Source organism: Oreochromis niloticus, linkage group LG1, assembly GCF_001858045.2.
Source record: "Oreochromis niloticus isolate F11D_XX linkage group LG1, O_niloticus_UMD_NMBU, whole genome shotgun sequence".
Taxonomy (NCBI): Eukaryota; Metazoa; Chordata; class Actinopteri; order Cichliformes; family Cichlidae; genus Oreochromis; species Oreochromis niloticus.
In genome coordinates this window covers 11,775,090-11,798,331 of record NC_031965.2, presented here as the reverse complement: position 1 = coordinate 11,798,331, position 23,242 = coordinate 11,775,090, and the positions used below count along the sequence as shown (strand labels likewise).

At 39.4% G+C, this 23,242-nt stretch overlaps 1 protein-coding gene across 5 annotated transcripts; it reads right to left on the bottom strand.

Moving 5' to 3' along the window:
• Positions 1 to 9,696: 9,696 nt before the first annotated feature.
• On the bottom strand, positions 9,697 to 21,492 carry LOC100695694 (kinesin-like protein KIF23). 5 transcript variants are annotated; one of them, XM_013265072.3, is made up of 23 exons: positions 21,361 to 21,492; positions 20,729 to 20,795; positions 20,026 to 20,154; positions 19,666 to 19,771; positions 19,404 to 19,540; positions 19,194 to 19,306; positions 18,891 to 19,061; positions 17,994 to 18,106; positions 16,082 to 16,203; positions 15,837 to 15,939; positions 15,642 to 15,721; positions 15,422 to 15,541; positions 14,929 to 15,088; positions 14,619 to 14,783; positions 14,227 to 14,393; positions 13,935 to 14,108; positions 13,396 to 13,596; positions 12,883 to 13,191; positions 11,137 to 11,370; positions 10,843 to 10,931; positions 10,593 to 10,653; positions 10,468 to 10,508; positions 9,697 to 10,369 (listed from the first exon to the last, which is right to left on the bottom strand). In XM_013265072.3, the coding sequence occupies exons 1-23, from the start codon at positions 21,372 to 21,374 to the stop codon at positions 10,354 to 10,356; spliced, it is 2,892 nt and encodes a 963-aa protein (XP_013120526.1). In that variant the 5' UTR covers positions 21,375 to 21,492; the 3' UTR covers positions 9,697 to 10,353. The 5 variants fall into 5 exon arrangements, with proteins under 5 accessions (XP_013120526.1, XP_025758849.1, XP_013120527.1 ...); XM_025903064.1 differs by having other exon boundaries at positions 14,619 to 14,780; XM_013265073.3 differs by lacking the exon at positions 12,883 to 13,191.
• Between the last annotated feature and the right edge of the window lie 1,750 nt (positions 21,493 to 23,242).

Below are 23,242 nucleotides of genomic sequence, written 5' to 3'. Positions count from 1 at the left end.
TTAAACAAACCTCAAACAACCTGACACCGAGCTGGATTTAGTGCCGCCTTTCCTAAACACTGAAAAAAACAGTCTTGAGCCACCGCTCGTTTCTTCGATTTTGCTTGACAAACTGAAAATAGGTTCAGCCATTTGTTAAAACTTGTGCAAACATATATCACAATACAGTATATGAGGCAAACAGTTTTTTTCTTTTGTCCATCATTTTTCCCATTTACACAATTTTTAAAGGACGCACTGCACACCTCCTGAGATATGCTAAGGTTTCAGTTAATAGCTCATTGAGAATCAGCTTGAGGTGATTTCCAATGGTCAGATACAAGGAACGCACTGAAAATCAGTGAAAAAGCAGCCAAAGAAAAACTTTGAAAGACCTTCAGAAAGACAAGAGAACTATTGCTCAAGAGCACTTTAAAAAGTCTGGCTGCTTACAAACAATATAAAGACGTTTGCACAGTAATTTAGGTAAGCGATGAAACACAAAAAAACCCCACCTTGATAAGTTTGTGAAGTCATGCGTCCTATAAATTACATGAAATGTATTTATTGACTTTATTGCTGTAACATTATTTATATCATATAATTAGGTTCTGCTATAATTTTATTTGATGCCAATTAAAGTATAACTAGCATTTTTAGGTCTTTTTGGGGGCACATTACACAACATGTGACGTGTTCACGCTACAGCAGGCCACATCCATGTTTTTCTGAGACAAATTCTAAAACAACAAATTTGCAATTCATATTTCCATAATCGATGCATCGTATTAGCTCCAACCAATCAATACAATGTTATTTACAGTTGCTACACATTTGCCTCACAATCGATGTGAGATAAATGTGTAATAATTGTAATAAAATGTAATAAAACTGTGTTAACATTTACTCAGTGTCACGCAGTGGACATGGACACCAACTTGGAAATGAACTGAGAGACGAGGTAGCCCTTGCTTGCATGGCCATTGTTTACTCTGATCACACACACACACACACACACACACACACACACACACACACACACGGCTGTACAAACACTCTTTGCTGACTCGGGAAGAGACAAAGGAAGTAAGTGGAAAGAGGAGGGAGCTGATGTGGAAGAGTGCAGTCATATATTTTTAAACACTGGTGGCAAAGAGTGCAATCAAGAAGGATGTTGGAGCTAAATAAACACATTTAACTATTACAATGGTTTTTTTTTTACTCTCACCCCTCTGTTACACATACACACACATCAGCAATTGATATCAATAACTAAATGCACTGATCATGGCTGGAGACAGTCCTATTAACGCACACCACAACATAAGTACAAAAACAAGGGGAAATACCGTGCTCTGAATGCCCCCCCACCCTTTTTTTTATTTTTTAACAAAACAGCATCAGCCAAAAACTACCTCATCACCCTTACCATTGTGTTCATCAAGACAAAGCTAAAACACAACACAGAGAGATTGAAAAGCCAGGAGGCAAAACATGTTCTCTGACTTCCTAAATGCACCTTCAGATCAAAAATGCCACCACTAAAAGTAGAGTTTATCACATGAATCTGCGTACAGTTTTATCGGAGACCAAGACACTGAAAAACAGTTTATAATGCTACCAGGTAGAATTTCACAAAGAATATATTTTATCTTTCGTTGCTATGATTGCAAAGCAAACAGCCGAATAATACTCCGCACTTTACAAAGCAATCACCCAGGAATGTTTTCATGCACATACTTGACTGGCAATGATTGCTAGATATTGCCACATTGTGTCAGGGCAAAAGTGGAGCCACGTTCAACTGCTTTGGCACCCCCACTGTGCAGTTTTTGAACTGAAAGGAATCCATGAGCCATACAGTAGACTGAGTGCAGAGAGCATAACAAACAGCTACAACATATGGAAATCTAAGTATGACCCACAGCTTCATCAGGAAATCACAGACCTGGTGACACCAATGGGCTACACGTAAAAAACTTAAATAAAATGCAAGGCGCTTTTCTACTTCTAATAACTGTTGGAAATGCAGGCAATCTTAGATCCTAAAACGCTGTTTTAAGGGTATTTCTTAGCTAATTTTACAATTTAGGTACTATCCCAGCATTGATGCAGCTGCACAGTTAGCTACATTTTTTTTTCATCAGCAGGCAGAAAAAATTTTCCCTGGAATTGATGTTGTTCTCCCAGTGGGTATTTACATTGGGGAAGTCCCCTGAACTGTTTGGTTCTGAAGCAACATAACAAAGTCAGACACTTCCTAAAATGGCCTTTAGTTCCTTTTCTTTCTTTTTTTTTAAACAAAGAAATTGTATATGGTGGCCAAGAGGTTGTTTGTAGTATTTGGTTAGTAATCAAGAGTTGGTTTTTTGTTTTTTTTTGTTTTTTTAGATTTCATGTAATCTTAAACCCTTCTCTATAAAATGCAAACTCATTTGAATTTACATTTTCATACCCGGTTCTTTAACCGTCAAACCACCTTTAACTGATGGCAGTTGTAAATGACTTCAAATTTGCACAAGTGTTCAGCTGCAGCTGTGTAGGCTCCAGACTATAAAATTCAAAACTAACCACAGCTAAGCTAATTATCCTTGTGTTCATAAAGCTCCTGTAGAATTTGACAGTTGTAAGCTGTCAGGTGGGGTGTGTGCGTCAGTCTGTGGTAGTTTGATGATAAAGTGCTGTGAATTTGGCTTGAAATTTGCATCTAATAATTCTACATTTAACCTATAGAGCCATCGACCCCTGCCTTTGCTCCGTCCATCTATTGCTATTTAGAGTGTTGGTTTGTATTTTTCTTAGACTCCTAACTATACGTCTTCTGGGTTAGCTGTAGTTCAGCGGGTAGAGGAGGTAACCTACTAATTACCAACTAAGGTTGGAGGTTGTTAGCTAGAAAGCATCTAAGCATAGAAAAAAAGAGCTTGTGTGAATGGATGAATGAGGCAAGTTGTATAAAGTGCTTTGAATGCTCAGTTAGAGTAGAAAGGACCATCCCATTTATCTGCACATGAACTTTAAAGGTGCAGTGTGAAAAATCTCACCACTAGATGTCAGTAGATTGCAGTCTGCGGTCACCTCTGAGTTCTGTTTCCTTACCCCTCCCAATTGAAGTGCACAATCCTGTCATAAACAACTCTAGCAGCTGTCTATATGTAGTGAGAGCAGGCTGCCAGTCTGCTGTTTACCTCAGCTGTCAATAAGTGTGCAGGTTTTTTTTAGTTTGTGGAATTATCCCCTGATTCATTTTAGAGTTTTTAAATCAGATATTGGATCTGTGTTGCAGATTATTGTCTTGCAAAACAAGCTGTAGTTGGCTAATTTCAAAGGTTGTGTGAAAATATCAGGCAGTTTATTGCAGGTGACACTAGTCAGTGTGTAATGCTGTGAGAACAGTTCTACCCTTGATGTGTTACTATGTTACATTAAGGGTAGAAGACATCAATCTTTAATTAAGGCGATGATTCTGATCATTATATCTACATTTATACCAGTTTTTAAGTGTCTTGGGGCTGTAAATAAGCTGTCAATCAGTTTGTGAAACATCTGTGAATATCTTGTTGAATTTACTTGGGTAAATCCACAAATACCAGTGAGTATTCGCGTAGACTGTCAACTGAAGACAGTGTCCAGACTAGGAAAAATCTTTTGGAGGTCACAAAAAAAACCTCTCATGGCACTTGTTTTGAAGTAATTCTTTTTCCCTCACTTCACTGCTACATCTGGTATTAGGGTTCCCACAACTACGCCCTTCAGTCTCTGGTTGCAACTAGCAGAAACGAGTTTTGCCAAAGTCAGAAACTCATCAGAACTGACTAACACACCTAGCTCTAACCTGATCTGATAAATATGTAGAAAAAGCCACTGTAACCAACTCATAACCATTTTCTGAAGCCAGAAGTTTTATGATGGTTAAATCAATAAACTTTATGGGTGCTTTGCACAGACATACATGTTAGCAATCTAATAAAATGTTCGACTTTCTCCCACCACAAGTGAAGTAAAAACTTGTCGGGTAGTCTGTACTAGACACCAAACCACATGACTTTTCAAAAAGTCCCAGTAGAATTCACCAAGGTAGACGATTTTAGTTTAACATTTAAACACTGCAACCTTCTTTTTCTTTTCAGGGTTTTAAATACATCTGTACGTGTTACATAACTGCCTCCTGTCACATTATCCAGTCATAGTTTAATCTGCAGTCCAAATGAACTGTATTCTTTATTCTTTCCCAATGTTTAAAGAAACCTCAGCAGTACCATTCCTCCCACTGCTTAGTTCCCACACATAAACATATTGCTAATGTTACTATTCCCTAGCCTTAATATTTGCATGCTGGCACTTATCTTTCCCCTTGTTTCTTTATACCCCCCCCTTTGTGATATCAGTGCGTGCTCCCCTGACTCGCTTTCATGACACCAATTATAACAACCAGTCAGATGTTTCCTCATAATAACAAATGTGTGCTATTTAAATTAGTGAGTCCTATTCTCAAACTACTAATGACGACTTGTTCTTTCTTACCACAGCCAGTGCTTCTTTCCTCCCCTACTTTCCTTTGTATTACATGTAAATGTCAACCTGGTATTTCACCATCCCAGATCTCTCGCCATCACTATTAATCATTTCCCGCCATAATATAGTCTTTTTTCAGTATCTCTGTCTCATTCATGAACAGATTCCTCTGCTAAGTTATCTGCTTTCTCACCTTCTCATTGACAGGAATTCTCTTCAAGTCCTGGAGGTTCCCCTGTGGGGAGGACAAAAACAAAAAACAGCTCCTCCAATAACCAGCTGAGGTTGGCTCCAAAAACGAGTCAATCCAGACAGAAATAAGAACACTCAGAGCATAACTCCCCCCAAAGAGCAAAGGCTATGCAAAAACGTTGATGTTTTATGGTGTTTTTTATTAGAACATGCTGACGTCAGCATGTTTGCATTACATCATAGGGCGATACTGTACATCCATTCCATTTCATATGATATTACTAAATAAAGTTTCTTGAAATTTATTTCAAAATCAACTTTAACCCCACCAACAATGAAGGCGAAGGTCAAATGCTTAGCCAACCTATGTATTCATTTGCCTCAGGGCAACAAGGTTTATTGTCTTGAAGTATGAAGACAATCCATAAAAAACTGTGGACGCTAGACTGCTAACAAACAGACAGATGGAACCAAATACATACTTCCTCCCTTCGTGGGAAGAAAAAAAAATATTTGAACTACTAATAGGGTTGTAAATATTAAAAGGCAAAGAAGTTCAGAGAGGAAAGAAAAAAAAAAAACACAAATAAATCTTACAGTCTTGAATAAAAATAAAATCAAGATTCATAAGACAATGCAAACAACACAAAGTGTCATTTTTAAGTAAATGTTAAATTTAAGTAGTAAAATAACAGCAATCTTAAATGATCCCAGGTATTCTAAGAAGAAAAATATTACATATCACCTAAAGAAAAATGCTTGTTGTGCTTGAATCACCACTGATTTCAGATCAGGTCACAGGTCTTGTTGTCTTGCACTATAAACAAAAACATATCTAAAAAGATTTCAGTGCACACAAAAGTCTGTGAGTTATTAAAGCCTAACTGCTGTACTTCTGACCTACAGTTAGATGCACGAGCACATTAAAGTCATTAAAGTGAGCAAGCTGCAGTTATTACCACGGGTCTAACAGAAAGTCTACACGTATCAATTACCAAATATCACTCACATAAGCCAAGTCAGAGTTTGAACTTTATGGCTTAGTGTATATTTAGTCTGTCACGCTACAGTCTTTACTGAACAGCGTGTTTGTTTTTCCAGCCTTCTGTTTACTTGAACATCACGTCTTTGTGTGTGTACACAGGCCAACAAAACCCACCAGCCGCTATGTATCTACATCATATTTGTGCTACACTGGAAAGAAAATTACCCAGAAAATAAAAGCCTCAAACATCAAATACATGGTTTGTAATCTCTCGCTTTCACACGGCAGTGCACAAAAAGGTGACCAGTCTAATACAATGAACCAAAGCAAACACAAAGTCCACAACGGATAAGAGGAGCTGTATTTAAGCAGCCATTAGCAGGTGTTTGACTTAAGGAAGCCATAAAGCAGTCCTGTCATATGGTATTTGCTTCCACACTGCTCAAAGACTGGCTAGTTAAACAACCAGGAAAGGAAATGTCAATGTTTTTAGATGCAAGCGTGGAAAGAGGTTGAGACTGGCTGAAAGCCACGTACCACGTTCTTACCACAAAACCAGTCTACGAGGCAGGATGGACATCCTGTGGGCAACAGAAATCACCACAGGATCAAATAACTAAGGACCAATTAGAAAAAACCAATAGTTAAGTCCTGTCATAAGTTTTTCTTTACACAGGTAAAGCTGTATGTAAGTAGCCATAATACTGTCAGGCCAAATATTATTATCAGGTCAGTACAGTGCAAAGTCACCTGGGGATTCATATATTCAAACAAAGCTTTTATTTTTGATGTATTAATCATAATTATTTGATATAAGTTACAAGTGCCCCTTCAGTTCATCCATTTGCTGTTCACTGAAGGTCATCAGAAACGGTCTCAGTGGAAGGGTGGCTTTCAAGAAGCCATTCTTTAGGAAGGGAAACAGGAAAAAAAGGCAGAGATTTCCCAAATTGCTCAAGAACTAAACTGAAAATCAGTGGCAGCAAGTGTTGTGTAATCAAATTTAAAGTTTTGGTTGAAATCTTTGTTCATATGTATGAAGGAGGTCAAGAGAGACACTGAAGAGTGGGATCATCAGAGAACATAACTAAAGTCAGTCAAGAGAAGAGCTTTGAATGTCCTTAAAGAAGCCTGGAGAACTATTCCTGAATACTCCTTGAAGAAACGACAAGATCGCTTGCCTAAAAGAGCTTTCATAACATTATACAATCTCTGTTTTTGCCTTATATATTTGAATGTATGTTTAATTCAGTAAATCTCTGCACCTATTCCCCATTTTCCTGGCAAAATATAAAGAACTGAAGGGTAGGTAAAGCCTTTTGCACAGTTCTATACACTCACTTGAGTTTCCTGTTCACCAATTTATTTTTACACATCAAATGTTGTTAGAAACACTAACTATCAGATGACGAAGGTAAACCTACTTAGCCAGAAAATTTAAAATCCTATATCATGAGCCTCCTGATGGAAGGGAAAAAAATCATGTTTAGTTGAGCACTGTTTGTAACATCATGTTTTGTGTTAAACAAAAAAAACAAAACAAAAAAGGCTCATATTCCATCAGCCAGTTTTAGTAACCAAATTGCCCTCCATAGTCAATTTGCCAAGTGCACATTAGCTATCACCACACATACTTTTCAGCTTCATTTCCTGTGAAGTGAAAATAAGGCAATTTCAATCTAATGACAGCTCATCATCCAGGCAGAAAAGTAGTTCATCAAATCAGTGACCTCATCATCCTGGTTGTCCAGGCATTCACTGTGAAATGATACCGCTGAGGCAGCAGGGCATCATGGGAGGCACAAGCTGTCTAATGTCAGTGGCGGTGAACGAGCAGGCAGCATTAAACCTCCATAAATGGATGACTGTCATACTCGTTTCACTACCGGGTCTTTTCAGGTCAGGCGAGTAACGTGCAGAAAGGAAAATGGATCATAAAGGCCAGATGAACATTTTAAGGTAATAATAGCAGATCAGATTTAGCCTAAAGGAGAATGAAACCCACATCTGAAGCATATCAGAAGCACACACTCCTCACTGATCTGCAATTAGAAATATTGGGTGTGCTTTCTAAAGCGGTTTAGTTCCATCTGCTGTTCAGACTGTAAACTGCAGGTAAGTAAGCATTCAGTGCAGTGAAATGAAAGAAGCCTTTTAAACAGCAGTATAAGAAAATAAAATGATTAATAAGGAGGAAAAGAATCAACTGTGCTCCATAAAGATGTCAAGCTTTAGCATTTTGCAATCAATGACACGCTGCTCTCATAACCTAATCTGTCATCTGAAAATTCAGTTATGCTCCGGTTGCACCGGCTTTGCCAACGCAGTTAATAAATATTGATGGAATTTTATACAACCCAAAATGCAAGCAGAGCCTCAGTCCACGGGATTTTTTCCTCTCAGAGGTGAGGACAGAGCTGCTAGTGTGTACGTCTAGCTGGTAGTTTGGTTTGACATTTTTCACCTGCTGACAGGCCAAAAATGTTGCACAAACAAGCATAAAGTGTCTACTTGTCAGCAAGGCAATCTGTGTGCCGAGTGTAAAAGGAAGCCTTGAACTCAAGCTGAGAAGCTGTCAGGGAAATATATGTTTGAGTTTTAGCTTATGCAACTTCTCTTTACACAAGTTAACAGGAAGTCCCCCACCTTTAAGAATAATCAAAAGGATCATTCTCAGTAACTTCTTCATTCACACTAACCTGTAGCCATTACTATTATTTTTCTTGTTAATTTAATCACATTAAACAAAAATGCTAAATACAACAATGAACTATGCTTACTGGCCACTTCACTAGGTTTAGCTGCTCATTAATGCAATCAGCCAATGGCAGCAACTCAAAGCATTTAAACACACAGGCTATCAGCTGCTTCAATCAGAATCAGAATCGTGTTTATTGGCCAAGTATATGTGCAGACAAATACAAGGAATTTGGTTCCGGTAGATGGTGGCTCTCGAGCACAGCAATGTAAATCACACACAGACACACACACACACACACACACACACACACGTGTATCTATATATACATTACACATGCATACACATACATACACAAAGCTGTGTAAACTAACTACAAATAACTAATCTAAACGTATATACATAAAATACAGAAATGAAATGAGGTGGAATGAATACTACAGAATGCACATAAGGTACTGATAAGAAGGCAAATACTCAAGCACTCGTTACAAGCAAGTCATGCAGAGGAGCATCTCTGGATGGACAACACATCAAACTTTTAAGCAGATGGGCTACAGCACCAAAGACTCTAACCCAAAGAAAAGGAAACTGAGGCAACAACTTGCACAGGCTCACCAAAATCTCGTTGGATCAAAATTTGGCACAAACAACCTGGTGCACTTTGGGCCCCTTAGTTACCAACGAAGCATCGTTTAAACCAGCTGTCCCCAACCTTTTTTGTGCCACGGATCGGTTTATGTCCGACAATATTTTCACGGACCGGCCTTTAAAGTGTCGCGGATAAATACAACAAAATAAAATCAGTACCGGTAGCAAGAAAAAAGAGAAGATTTATTCATAACACACAGGAAGAGACCCAGGGAAACAGAGTTAATGATAAAAATTATTTAAAAAAATAATGCTAAAATACGATAAAAAACCCTGAAAACCATAAATTTCATACCTGAGCCTCAACTCTCGCGGCCTGGTACCAAACAACTCACGGACCAGTACCAGTCCAGGCCCGGGGATTGGGGACTGCTATTTTAAACACCACAGCCAACATAAGTATTGTTGTTGACCGTGTCCATCAGTATGACCACAGTGTACCCAGATTCACATCAACTGACAAATCTGCAACAACTGTGTGATGATGTGATGTCAACATGGACCAAAACCTCTGAGGAATGTTTCCAGCACCTTGTTTTATCTTTGCCATGAAGAACTAAGAGTTTGGGAGGCAAGTGAGGTCAATCCCAGGACTATAAAGGTTAAGACCAAAGTCAGTTTAATCCATTCTCTCTTTGGTGATTGAGGAAAAAAGAAAAATCATAATGAAGCTTGATGTTGGTGTTTGAATGAATTTAATGCCACCAGAAAGAGCAGTGTGCTACATGTCTTAGGAGATGTTTCAATAAGCCAAAGTAAAAATTTCCACGACACCTATTTACATGCAGGCCAGGGATCGAGTTCAAAACCTACATAATGGTGTAATATTTACAGTTTCAATTCTACACAGTATAATCTAAAATGTGTTTTTTTTAATAATCAGCAATATGCTTAGTCTGACATTTGATCAATCAATGACCTTTGAAAAGAAAAACAATGACATAGGAAAAAAAAAAAAGAAGCAGATACAACAGGTCTATAGAGACATATGGTCGTCTTTGGATAGTACAAAGCATTCAAAAGCATAAAAGCTTCCATTTGTTGAGTGTTTTTAACTTTCTTAATGTTTTTAAGGAGAAATATTTCCAGAATTCAAAAAGTAACACAAATGCAGCAATTACAACTTAAATATTCAACATTACTCTAGTTCTGAAAAAATGAAAAATTCCACCAAAATAATTCCTAATAAGATGTGATAGATATATTAAAAAACAAAAAAAAAAACAAACAAAAGACCCAACTTGGTATCGAAAAGATGCATAGTTTCCCTTCAATTTCCTCATGATTACCCACTCTTGTATGTTAAAAGCAAGATGAAAATATTGAGGGCAATTTAAGGCTTTCTGCGTCTGGAAGAAAGAAAACAAAGACAACCAAGAACAGAGTTTAGTTTAAACTGAAAAACAAAATCTAAAGTACATAAAACAAACACATGCTTTGTGCTTACTTTTGATACCCATGGGATGAATTTGTGCTAGCCACTGGAGCCTAGGGAGGGAAAGTTTGAACAGTGATTAGAAAGCATCGTTAAAGTTTTGCTCGTCGTTGTATTTACGCTTTTTAAGAGCTTACCCTGTTTTCTATGTCCTCCACTTCAGCTGGTCCTTCTGCAGATCCTGATCGCCTTTTGCGACTGAAACAAAGAGGGTTGTTTTTAAGTCAGTTCTCTTATAACGTAAGGATTCAACCTTTCCCAGTCTCTATTTGGGAACATTTAATAACTTGTATTTGATTAGCATTAATAAGTGCTATATTTTGGTATTATAGTCGTATTTCTCTGTGCACACAAAAATATATCACATTTCTGTACATAATACTGTACCTTGGTGCTAATGGGCACTCTTGTTTGAGAGTCTCAATGTCTGTAAATTGCACAGTTTGTCCGCCACTTCTGGTCTTAAACACATTGCCCTGATGAGGTTTAAACAACAACAACAACAAAAAAAGAAGAAAAAAAAAAGAAAAGAAGAAGAAAGTGTTATCAGAATTAAATCTGTAAATAAATAGGAAGGAGCGTCCCGCTAAAACACTGTAATCTGTAATCAAGTGAAATTCATGCAACATCTAAAATTATCTAAATCAAACACCAGAAATTAGTCACACTTTTTGATTTTACCTTAATCAGTTTGGTTTCGATCTCCCCGTCAGAGGCAAGCTCTTGATGTCTAAGCACATACTTGTGGCATTTAGACAGAGCCTTCTCGCTTGGGGTGGACACCTTGATTGCATTGGGTATGATTGGCTGCATGACAGTGTCTAACTCCAAATTAGAAGGTGGTTTGTGGTCTACCCATTTCTCCCCACCGGCAGAGTGTGAACGCCTGTGTTTTGGATGAACTGGAAGAGCCTTCTGGTGATCCCAATGTGAGAAAGACAAACCAGGAAGTTATTCACATGTGACTCCAATCAAACTCTGTCAGGGTTAGTAGGGAAGGTGAAACGCTAGAAGGTGTTAGCTTGTTAGGAAAATAAATGTATTACTGGAAGTAACAGGAAGTTGATGCATTATAGACTTTATTTCTGGAAATTTCTAATCAAAGTTTAATAGTTTATTTAAAAGTTTAACTGTCTTCCAGCAATACACAGTGTCAAAGGGTGTTTTCACACCTGCAGTGTTTTGTCAGTTTATATTGAACTCTGGTTCGTTTCCCCCTTGGTGTGGTTCACTTGTGCAGGTGTTAACACAGTAATCACACTCCGGTGCAGACCAATACAGATGAACTAAGGGGTTTCTTCATGGTGTGAATGTGACCCGACCTCAATCCAACCAAACTAGCAGGTGCATCTTACATGTTTGAGCTACTTACAAGAAAAAAGAAAAAAAAAAAAAAAAGCCATGTGTGCTTTGTATTCTGGAATGTGGCAGGGTACTAGAGATGTGTAAAGATCTGTACGGGTCAGCAACTAGCTGTGAAATGAATGCAAATTCTCTGTGTTCTCCAAGACTTCAAAACCCAGCAACTTCTTCCTCCATCTACTTTTGTTGCTCCCACCCCAGACACATCTGGCCAATAAGCAGACTGAACAGTCTCGCGTGGTCTGTAGTGACGCATATTGGTTTGCTTGGAGTCCACTTGCGAACCAAATCAAAAGGGGAAAGCTTAAAGTTACAAAGTCATTAACTGATTCAGACCAGAGTAAACAAACTGTAGGTGTGAAAATGCCCTTAGATTAAGTGATAGCACTCTAAAGAATTAAGAAATTAATGACAATGCATGCATAGAAGCACAAAGGTAGCATAGGAAATGGATCTTGTAATGCAGACACCCATTACAAAAGCCAATCTTTTCCCCACCCACATTTGGCCGACTTATTATCCAGTTCTATTGAGCAAATTTCAGCATTAATTTGAAAATTAGCAACACTGGTGCTGCTATAAGGCTCAAGACCGAGCACTCCGGAGGACCGTTGTCGACGGCCTAGACCCTGGACTATTAATACTCAGTGTTTTTTGGTTTTTTTGAACAAAGATGTTTGTGTTCATTTCAATATCAATACCATGTTTATGCCATTTTACATGATGCTACTAAAGTACAAGGAAAAAAAAAAAAAAAAAAAAAAAAAAAAAAAAAAAAAAAAAGCATTTCTAGAGAGCAGTTTGCATCCAGAAAAAGAAAGATCTACAAACATGATGTAAATACTCATGAGCCTTAAGATGCAAGCCAAGAAGATTTCCAAGCATGACAGATCAGTCTGCCTAAGAGCGAGGACAGGAGACACACCACTCTACACTGATGCTGCTACTCAATGCATTTCTAAACAAGGCAACAGCTGTTGGAATTACAGATGCAGTTCTACACCAATGCGAAGCTTAAACTACAGGCTCACAGAGATGAACATCTAGGTTCTAACACACACTAACCCTTGTGCCTGCCTCTAGGTCTAGTCCATAGACAAGAGTGGTGGCAGGGACCTCAGTGCCTGGGGCCCTGCGCTGGCCTCTCCTGTGACCCACACTGCTGGTGCTGTGGCATGGGGCCGGAGTCCGGCTCCTGCATTGGGGAGTCCCGGTGAACCTATTCTGGCTGTCTGAATCTACAGGGAACCTCTGCTCCCACCTAGAGATGCTGGAGGCTACTGAAGGATAGTCAGAGGAGGATGGAGTGGAGGTGGGGTCCTGAAACACCCTAACTCTGGCTTTATTTTGGTGGGAAGGAGTTTGGCTGAAATCCTGAAAGGGATGAGGTATTGTGGATGTTAGGTGCTCCAGATTAACACAAATTCACAACAGACAAAGTAGAAAACAAAGTGATGTGACCAGTAAGCGTATACATGTCATGATTATCACGATGATTAGAAACATGCTAATTCAATCGGGTTGACAGAATGATTAGGTGCACATTGGCGAAACATGCAGCATCAGCAAATAACTCACAGGAAGTGGAGAGGGAGACCTCTTCTGTTGGATGTTTCGATCTCTCTCCCTTGAGGGCCTCTCGGGCTTCTCTGGACGCTCAGTGGGAGCGCTGCCACCGCTGCTGCTCTCCGTCACTATGGCCTTCAGCTGCTTCAGCTTCTCATCCTTTACCCACAGCTTGTTCTGCATCTCCAGCTGCTTTGCGTTCACCCGTCTCTCCTGATCAGAAACCATGGACAAGAAAATATTTAAAGTCTTATTTGATCGTTTCATATCTAACAACTGGAATTACAAACTTACATGAACGATCTGAGGGATATTGCCAAGTGGAGTTTTTGGTATAATTACATTGTACTGTTCATGTTTTGGTAGATAATGTGGGTTAATCTGTGTGTGTACCCATAGACATGTTTCCAAACAGTAGGGCTCTCAATGCATATTTGAAATGCAATTGTGAAATATAACTTATAATTGTGCAAATTAACATTTGATTGCAGAAAAATAATTTACAATACCCGATATCCTAATGGCTCAAAACAGTGAACAACTCCACTTACACACTCCTTCTCCCACTTGAGTTTGGTGTCCGTCACCACGCCCTGCATGCGCTGCTCCATGCGCTTCCTCTCTGACAGCTCGCTCTGTAGCCTCTGCTCCCGGGTCTCCAGCTCCTGCTGAAGTGCACGTTTGTCCTGCTCGTACATGTCCGTCGTCTTCTGCAGGATATCGATCTGAAAACGAGCAGCGTACACAAACAGTTAAATGCAGGCCATTATTTAAAAGAAAATTAACTGAATGCACATTTCCACGAACATGTGTTTTGTGTCAGTTGTAGAAAGAAGACAGCACCTTATACTCCAATGTTTTGGACTTTTTCTCCAGTCGTTCTATCTCTGTCTTCTGACTGAGAATGACTTTGTCTTTTTCATTCAGTTTGCTCTGTTGATCATGGAGGAAGTAATCCTTTGCACTGAGCTGGCTGTCAAACTGCTGCAGCATGGATTTCACTGTATTAGCTGTAGGAAGAAGCACACTGATATTAACAGATGTAGATTTATATTTATTTTTAAACAGAAATGTTACTCGTTTGTGAAAACAAAAACACAATCCATATCACAGAAAAACAATTTAGATACTGAAAACACTCAGACTGATGCATCACTGCTGTACCGAATAAATCTGCTCTAACAGCCTAATCCTGGAATACCAAACTGTGCGTGATGGAGAAAAATGGCCTGTACCGGTTTTATTGAATTGTTCTGTCATCATCTGTCGGATTTGATGCCTCCTTTCCAGGACCTCAATCAGGCGGGGCAGCGTCTGGTCATCAGCTGGGTCCACCAGCTCGCAAGTAGGTAAATCTGGTAGGCTTTCTATAAACTGAGTCATCAGAACTCGGTCATCTACTATGAGAATCAGATATAGTAAAGATTGTTTAAACCGAGTAACATACAAAAAATAAAACATCTCCAATTGCTTTAAGTTTAAATGTATGAATACAGCATAATAACAGCACAATGAGCTAGCAGCAGAGACTTGAGGGTGATCTACCAGCATTGCTAGGGCCTCCTCGTTCTTCCAGACGACGTGAGAGCTCGTCTCTGAAAGCCTGGTTTCTGTGCCTGCGTCCAGGAGCAAGGCCACAGATTGGACGGTCAACCGGCCGTGCCACTTCTACCTCTTGGGTCATTTCTGCAAAGCGCATCACCAGCTGCAACACACAATATGGAGGACTCCTTAGAAATAGTCTACTTGGCAGGGACAGCTCAGTAGGTAGAGTGGTGGCCCCATGATCGGAAGGTGGGGGGTTCGAATCCACTGAACGGCTACCCTGAGGTACCCCTGAGCAAGGTACCGTCCCTACACACTGCTCCCCGGGTGCCCAATGGCTGCCCACTGCTTCACTGAGTGAATGAATTAAATGCAGAGGGGAATTTCCCCACGGGGATCAATAAAGTACACACATTGTTTCATAAAGCATCCAGCAAGGCTGCAAAAGAAAAGTTTGTAGGCCATTCTACTACACGAAAAGAAAATGTCTTACCACAGTCTCTTCATAATCATCAGCATTTGGGTTGACACAAACAATCATCCTGACTTTTCCCTCCCCATCAAAGTAGTTTTTAAATAGATGGGTAACTTTAGAGTCTCTGTATGGGACCATCTGAAAGAAAACAACAGCTCTAAAACTGCAATGAATGAAAAATCCAAATGTTAACAACAGATCATGCCTCAAGGAGGCAGGAAAATGATAAAACATGAACCTTATTAGTTCCACACATCTGATTTTCACGCAGGACTTCCATACACGTGCGCAGCGTCATCAGGGACTGGTTAATATTTCCTGCAAATGAGACATCACTAAAAATGCTTGGTCTCCTAACAAAAGTGATTTCTACATAAAGTAACTTTCAGAATGTGGTTAACACTAGCAAAGCTGAAAGAAAAAACAGACAAACCCGCTTCACGGAGACGGCTTCCCTCTGCTCTGGTCCTGTTAGTGCGCTCACTGCCGGCCAGGTCAACCAGACACAGCTGGCTCACATTTACCTGGTTTTTGTCCTGTGTTCAGTGATATTGTGTCAGTATCACCAAGTATTATAAAAACAAAACAAAAAAAAGTCTCTTTTAATAAAAAGGTATCATTGAAGATACCGATATCACTGACATATGTAAACATGTTCAAATAAGGGCTGCGCGTCACCTGCAGTATGTGGTCCCCATCAGCATCTAGTGGTGCCTGGGCCAGTTTTATTGTGAAGACACTGTGGGAGCGGCTGGATTCACGGTTGAGCTGAGTGTTGGCTATCCTCCTCTTCTTTTGTCCTGGACAGAGAGGAGATCATTAACACAATCTGTGAGCTCAAAAACCAGCAGTAACAACTTTAATTTACTACAATTTCCATTTATTTGCGTTAATTTATTTAATTTATATAATTATAAATGCTGCCATATATCCTCCTGACTACCAGGAAAAAAAAAAAAAAAAAAAAAGTTGTCCAATCAAATTTTTTTTTTTTTTTTTAAATCCCCCAATGTTTGTAAGGTAATCAGGAAGACTGAAATAATTTTTTAGGGATAAAAAGTTTTTATTTTTTAGATATCACATGTCCACTACAGAGGACATAGGAAGGCCAAGCATGTAAAACTGAACTTTTATGGCAAACATTTGCTTCAACTCTTCACCAAGGAGCAGTTTGAAGTGAGGGAACTTTAGTGGTTTCTTCACCCAAAACTGCAAGTCACTGCTATACTGAAGCCACGAGTTGGTGATTGCCAGATCAAGAAAGTAGAGAACTGCAAGTTCAGGAGGACTTCGTCTGAGTACCATCTCTGATGCTCCTCTTTCTTTCTGCTTGAAGGGCTTATTCCCTATGAACTCCTTCATTAGACAACTCAAGATCTGAGTTTCCCTCAACAAACTGCAATAAATTTATTTCTGCTTCTAAAAAGGACTCATTTTCTGGTCATTTAAAAAACGGAAAAAAATGGAGGAAATGACTACAAATGTCCACTACGTAGGACATTTTTTTTTTTTTTTTTTTTTATAAACACTTCAATACTTAATTAAGCATACTATGTTTTAATGTGTTATTAAGAGACTTATTTAAAACATGTGAACATTTATAGCCAAAAATTGCTCAATGAAAAGTTTTATGCACTTACTTTTGTTCTTCCCATAAAATGTGCTTGCAGCGATGGCTGCCATGTCCCTTGATGAAAAAACTAAAGTTCCCAAAGCCCCACCCCTTCACATTTGGTATCATTGGAAAACCCTAAATATGCTCTGTAGATACCAAAAGGAGGTAATTCTGTAGTATGCAGTGGGTGGGAGATATTCAGGTTTAGAAAGGTCCTCTACAGAGGACAAATCTGCATTGCTGGTAGTCAGGAGGATGTCTGCAGAAAGCTCAAAATTGTTCTGCTGTATATCAGCAATCCCAGCATGGCACAAACATTGTAAAACCTAAGTCACTACTTTCCATTTACATGCAATATAGAAGCTCTTTTAAAGCTCATGTTTTACAAAAAATAATTTCAGATTTCAATTTATCTGACCAGTTTTCCACTTTGCCTCACTCCATTTTTTTAATGAGCTTTGTCCCGCCCAAAAAAGATGGCAGCATTTCTGGATTATGTTCAAATATGGCTGCTTCTTTGCATGATAGCTTTAAACTGGATCTGTAGATGGCACAGTGAAAAGTTGTTCTGAGCCTCTGCGGGGATTTTAACCACATAATCATGCCCATTTTTAATCCAGTGCCTCGTGGCGGCCCAGAAGTCATGGTCATCCAATACTGATTTTCGGCCCTGTACCCTGCGCACAGAGATTCTAAATCTTTTGATGATATCAGGTACTGATGATAATGATATTCAGCCCATCTTTACTTTTGTAGCCAAATATCATAATTAGTTGCAAAATCTTCCTCCAGCTGGTTGTTTCTAGTACCACTTACTTTATTGTTATTTACATTTTACTCAGCATCTGTACTCTTTTCAAACTCATAAGAACTCTTTGATTTAAATATTTTACTTTAAGTCATAAGAAAAAAAAAACCAAACAGACAACACTGTTTAAAATGTTTCAACACATTCAAGTTCTGACTTCTACTCACCCTTCCAGAAGACTTCAAAAGCTTCCTCTGTTGATTTTACCTCCACCTCTGTGCAGCCAGCCACATACATGTTATGATTCTGATCTTCTCGTAGAATCTTAGATTGAGGTGGTCTACAACAAATTCAAAATATTTATCAGCAAACACCAGTGAGGTAACGCAATTACGTGTTGGTATAGTAAGCAAAGCAGCAAAAGCCAGATGCCAAATAATTGTTAGTGCCATTATTTAAAAACAAAAACAAAATTGCAATCTAGGAAGACATACACATTCATTTAGGGGTACAGACACATGCACACAGCATTTGCACAAAAGCAGCTTGAAATGTTCAGAGACACCATTTCCTCTACGTTTACAGAGAGCCAATTAATTACAACAGCGGGGGGAAACAAACAAAAAAAACAAAACAAAACAAAAAAACAAAACACACAAGCCAGTAAGCTACACCTATGCTACAGACAGACGACTGGATTAATGGGAAGGGAATGCACTGATTACCTAAACAATTTATCAGCTACAGCCAAGTTATGCCTATGAAAAACAGTACTGTGTAATGCTATTTTACTGGCCACATACACATACTCATTGCTCCGCACAGGCGTGCTTCCACCGAGCCACCTAACAAAAAACAGGGTTTTTAAAAGTACAATTTGTCATTAAAGACCTACGAAGCACAAAAAACCCCCCCAAAAAACCAAAAAAAACCCCAACATGGTCTCATTTTATACTTTCTCAGTTTCAACACTGTGCTATCTTCATGTGCACACAACACCAGAATTTCTGCAGGATTCATTAGTTGGCGCCACAAGTATGGGTGCTGTTGGGTAGCTTTGTACACAGAGCTTTTTAACAAGACGTTATGTTTCAAAAAGCATACGTTGATTTCTAATCTCTTACTTTGGTCTGATCGGGTCATACGGAGCATCTTCAAGGAGATCGTAGATATAGTTGTTGTAGATCTCGATGTAGGAAACAAACACGCTGTAACAACCGTCTTCATCCACATTCTCCGATTTACAGGCCTCATCTGGACTGATCATATCTGCAAATTCAGGGTCAGGCTTCTGCCTAAAAGAAAAGAAAAGAAAGGAAAAAGTAACCCAGCAATGAAATGCAAACTTTAAACTCAAATGTCAACAGTGCTCGTGACCACCATGAAAGCATTAAGTGAAGAGTGGACTAAAATGACTCCTTAGCTACCTAGAAGACGGCGTTTTGGGAACTGCCTGCTGACTGTCTCGCTTCTGCCTCTCGAGGAGAGCATCAACTTGACTCTGGATCTCCATGGCATTTTTATCATCTGGTTTGAACACCTGAAGAGGTTAAAAATGAATAAATAAATTCAGTAATTTCAGTAAATGCCTCACTCTGCAAAAAAACAAAACACAAAATAAAACTGTTCAGACTTACAAATCTTTTAGCCTGAAAGGGTCCGATGCTGTTGAAGATCATGTCTAGAGAACGGGGGAGAAGACCACCTTCCCCAGGTGAGCCAGTCATAGTGAAGGTCTTACCACTTCCAGTAACACCATACGTAAACAGCAGACCTGTGAACGTAGCATATTGCAACATCACAGTAAAGCAACTCTCACAGAGAAAACCAGCACGGCAAACTAGCAGTAATCTTTTGGCAAGTCTTCAAAGTACACATTACACATGTCAAGTGACTTACCATTTTTACAGTGAATTAGATCCTCTACCAGCGGCTTGGCAACATCCTCAAACAACTCCAACTGAGTGGTGTTAATACCGAATACTTTCTTAAAGGAGTACTGTGTCTGAAGGGTAAACAAACAAGAACATACATCAATGGTATTAAGAAGAATAGAGACGATAATAGCAGTTATTACAATGTATGAAATCGCTGTCGAAGAAAGTCTTTGGTATCCGCTTTCAGGTATTTGCTGGGTTCAGTATTGTTTTGTGATTTTCAACACAGTTTAACACCAACAAACCGAGGTCATGAAAGACGGGGGGGACTAATCAAGTATGAGTGGCCAGCTTGTTTTACATTTTTATAAAATACACTTACCTCCTTGTATTCCCCATTTCGGTTAGCTTTAAGGCCATCAGGAGCATGCAGCTGAATGGTGGTGCTGCTGATCATCTCAACACAGCATTCCTCATCCTCTGATCCAAGGGGCCGTATACGGCAGTACACCTACAATAAAGTTGTTTTTAAAAAAGCTCATTGTTTGGCCCCCACGCAGGACCAATTTGTCTTTGATCACTGGAACACACAAACCCCTCCACCATGATGGAGGGTAATTCACGGACATATATGGATTTGAAGTCTGTCTGTGAGCTTAAAACGGACAAAATTATTCAACAGGACTGCAACTAACAATTCTTTAGACTGGAAGTTTTTAATTTAACCAGTCACATGATTAACTGTTTAGTTTCTGAAACCCCAGAACACAGGGAAAATGTGTCAAACCTTTCTAATTCAAGTCTAACAAATAAGATAAGCAAGACAACAAATCTCAACAGTTAATTGGCATGGTCATAACAAAGGGCTCAAAAAGGTTGAAATAAGTCACCCTTTTCTCATTTTTGTTTGAAAAACAGCAATTATCTGTCACAAGTACTGGCAGCTCTAAAGAACTACATCAATCACCTTGTTTTCTCTGTGTTTATACGAAGCACTAAACTACAAAAAAGGGAATTTGACAGTAATGGCTTCTCCATTAATTATACTTTAGTTTCATGTTTAAAGAGTAAATAAGTTCACTTACTCCCACAGGATCTCTCTCTGTGTTGGACGCCTTCTTTGGCCCAGGCCTCCGAGGCGTCTTCCCTTTGCTGGAAGTGTCAGTACAACACCAAACACATTATTTAGTTACGGAATAACCAACCCATCTTAACGTGTGTGTGTGTTTGGCTTTGTGCGGTATTATGTAGAGGCAGACGTGTGCTTAAAGTGCCAAACTACACAGTTAGACAGGGTTAGGTAGGCGGAAGGTTAAAAAAAACTGTCAGTGAGGGTCTGACGTGTATGATGAATGGAGTCTTCTTATGAATTACGCTAACTAGCTAGCCAAGTTAGCTCCTAACTCGCTAAACATGGTAACGTCATTTTTTTCCTGACTCGATATTATATTTTAAACGTTAAGCTAACCGAAGTCACCTTACCTTATAGGTTTAAAAAAAAAGTTTAGGAAACACACTGTCAGAAACAACCGAGGAGTTGAATCTGACCTCGGAAGCCAGTTGAGCAGTTACCAGACAGTTTTAATTACGCGGCGATAATCTCAAAGCTCCCTTTTCAGAGAACAACCGTAAACTAACTACAGTCATTTTAATACGTCTCTCATTTAAAATGTGCTACCTGTTCACTGTTAGACGTGTAAACGATGATTATACTGACCCCGGTCTTTGCATTGTTTGTGTTGTGAACACCCTCTCCGCTGTTCTCAGGAGCGCCTCTTCTCGATTTGAAAATTTCCCTCTTGTAAATGTTCTTCCGAAAATCAGATGTTCCAGCCAATCGCAATACTCTGCAGCGGAAGTCCCGCCTCCATCCTCTCCCCCTCCTAACTCCGTTACTAGCTCTGGATCAAACAGACAGGTCCGAAAATCTGGTAAGCTGTATTTTGATAAGTTTAGCGTGATTTTCCTCTTCATTCCTATTTTTTAGAGCAATGTCGTAACATTTAACTTCTGTTTTATTTCAGAACTTTGAAACTAGTAATTAACCTTAATTAAATTACATCTGAGACGTTAAAGAAGGGGGACTTGGGTGACAATATATTAGAGTGACTATTTGGGGAAATAACTCGTTTTTCTAATTTGCAATTAATTAGTTCGATAGTTTATTTTTTCCAACACTTGAGTGAGTTGTCTAAGCGTCAGACACCTGCCTGATCTCCTGTATTCTGTTACATTTTATACCCAATGCCCCCCCCCCCCCCCCTTTTTGTTGTGCAATCTGTTTATTTGGTTAAAGAATTACACAAACGGTAGATAAAGGTTGCATTTATATTGGAATATATTGTAGTAGGCCTCACTGGGTCTCTTTATTATGGAAAAATGTTGACACGATGCAAACTTTCTGGTACTGGCATTATAAGGGTGACCAGATGATACAATTTTGTGGGACAGCACAGCATTTAGGTCCCCTGATTCCACCCTCTGAGTCAAAGTCTCTTATTTTGATTGGCTCTAGTATTCAAAAATTAGCAGTACATGGCAGACACTTTTCCCTAAAGATCCCTAAAGAATCTTTGTGCAAAAAGTGGCTCCTAGCGGCCAAATTCTAAGAAAATTCTCAGAGTCATGACGTTTTCTTAGAATTTCCCCAAAAAGTGACACGACAATCCCAGTTAATATAAAAGCTATTCCTCAAGATTCCTAGCGCTTAAAAGGGCTCCTAAGGCGAGATCTGCTAAGAGCAGGGAAGAGGACTTTTAGTGGCTTAGGAGTTCCCCTAAGCAGCTGCACAAAATGGCCAACAGAAGAGACAGGAGAGATGTCCTGCAAACACTGGATGACAGGGAATTATTGAGACGCTACAGATTGGATCGTGCAGGAATCATGTTTGTGGTGGATCTCCTTAGAGATGCAATTACTTCACCAACTCGACGCCACAACGCTATTACACCGGAGACGAAAGTAATCACAACCCTGAGGTATTTGGCAACCGGGAAAATGCAACAATGCAGCAGTGATGACTTGGGTCTGTTCCAATCCTCCGTCAGCAGAGTCATCACCCAAACACTGACAGCTTTGTCACAACCTAATATTGTGACACAATTTGTTTCATTCCCGCTGGATGCCCGCACTTTACACACACATAAAAGGACATTTATGGACATTGCAGGATTCCCTGGCGTTGTGGGTGTAATTGATGGAACACATGTGAGAATAATTGCGCCATCAGAGGACGAGGCTGTCTTTGTTAACAGGAGGAATTTCCACAGCATCAATGTGCAAATAGTGTTCAATGCGGCCTGTAAGATTTTGGACATTGTGGCGAAATGGCCAGGCTCCACACATGATGCGAGAATGCTCTCCGAGAGCGGCATCAGACAGCTTTTTGAGAGACTCTATGTGCCAGCTAATTGCCACTTGTTAGGGGACAGTGGCTACCCATGCAAACCATGGCTCCTTACACCTTACCTCCAGCCACGCCAAGGGCCCCAACTAAACTAAAACAGGTAAGCCAAACAATACAAAAATCATGGAAATGAAATGCAAGCAATATGTTAGAGCATCCAAGTAGTGCAATATTTCCATCAAATGATTAAAGG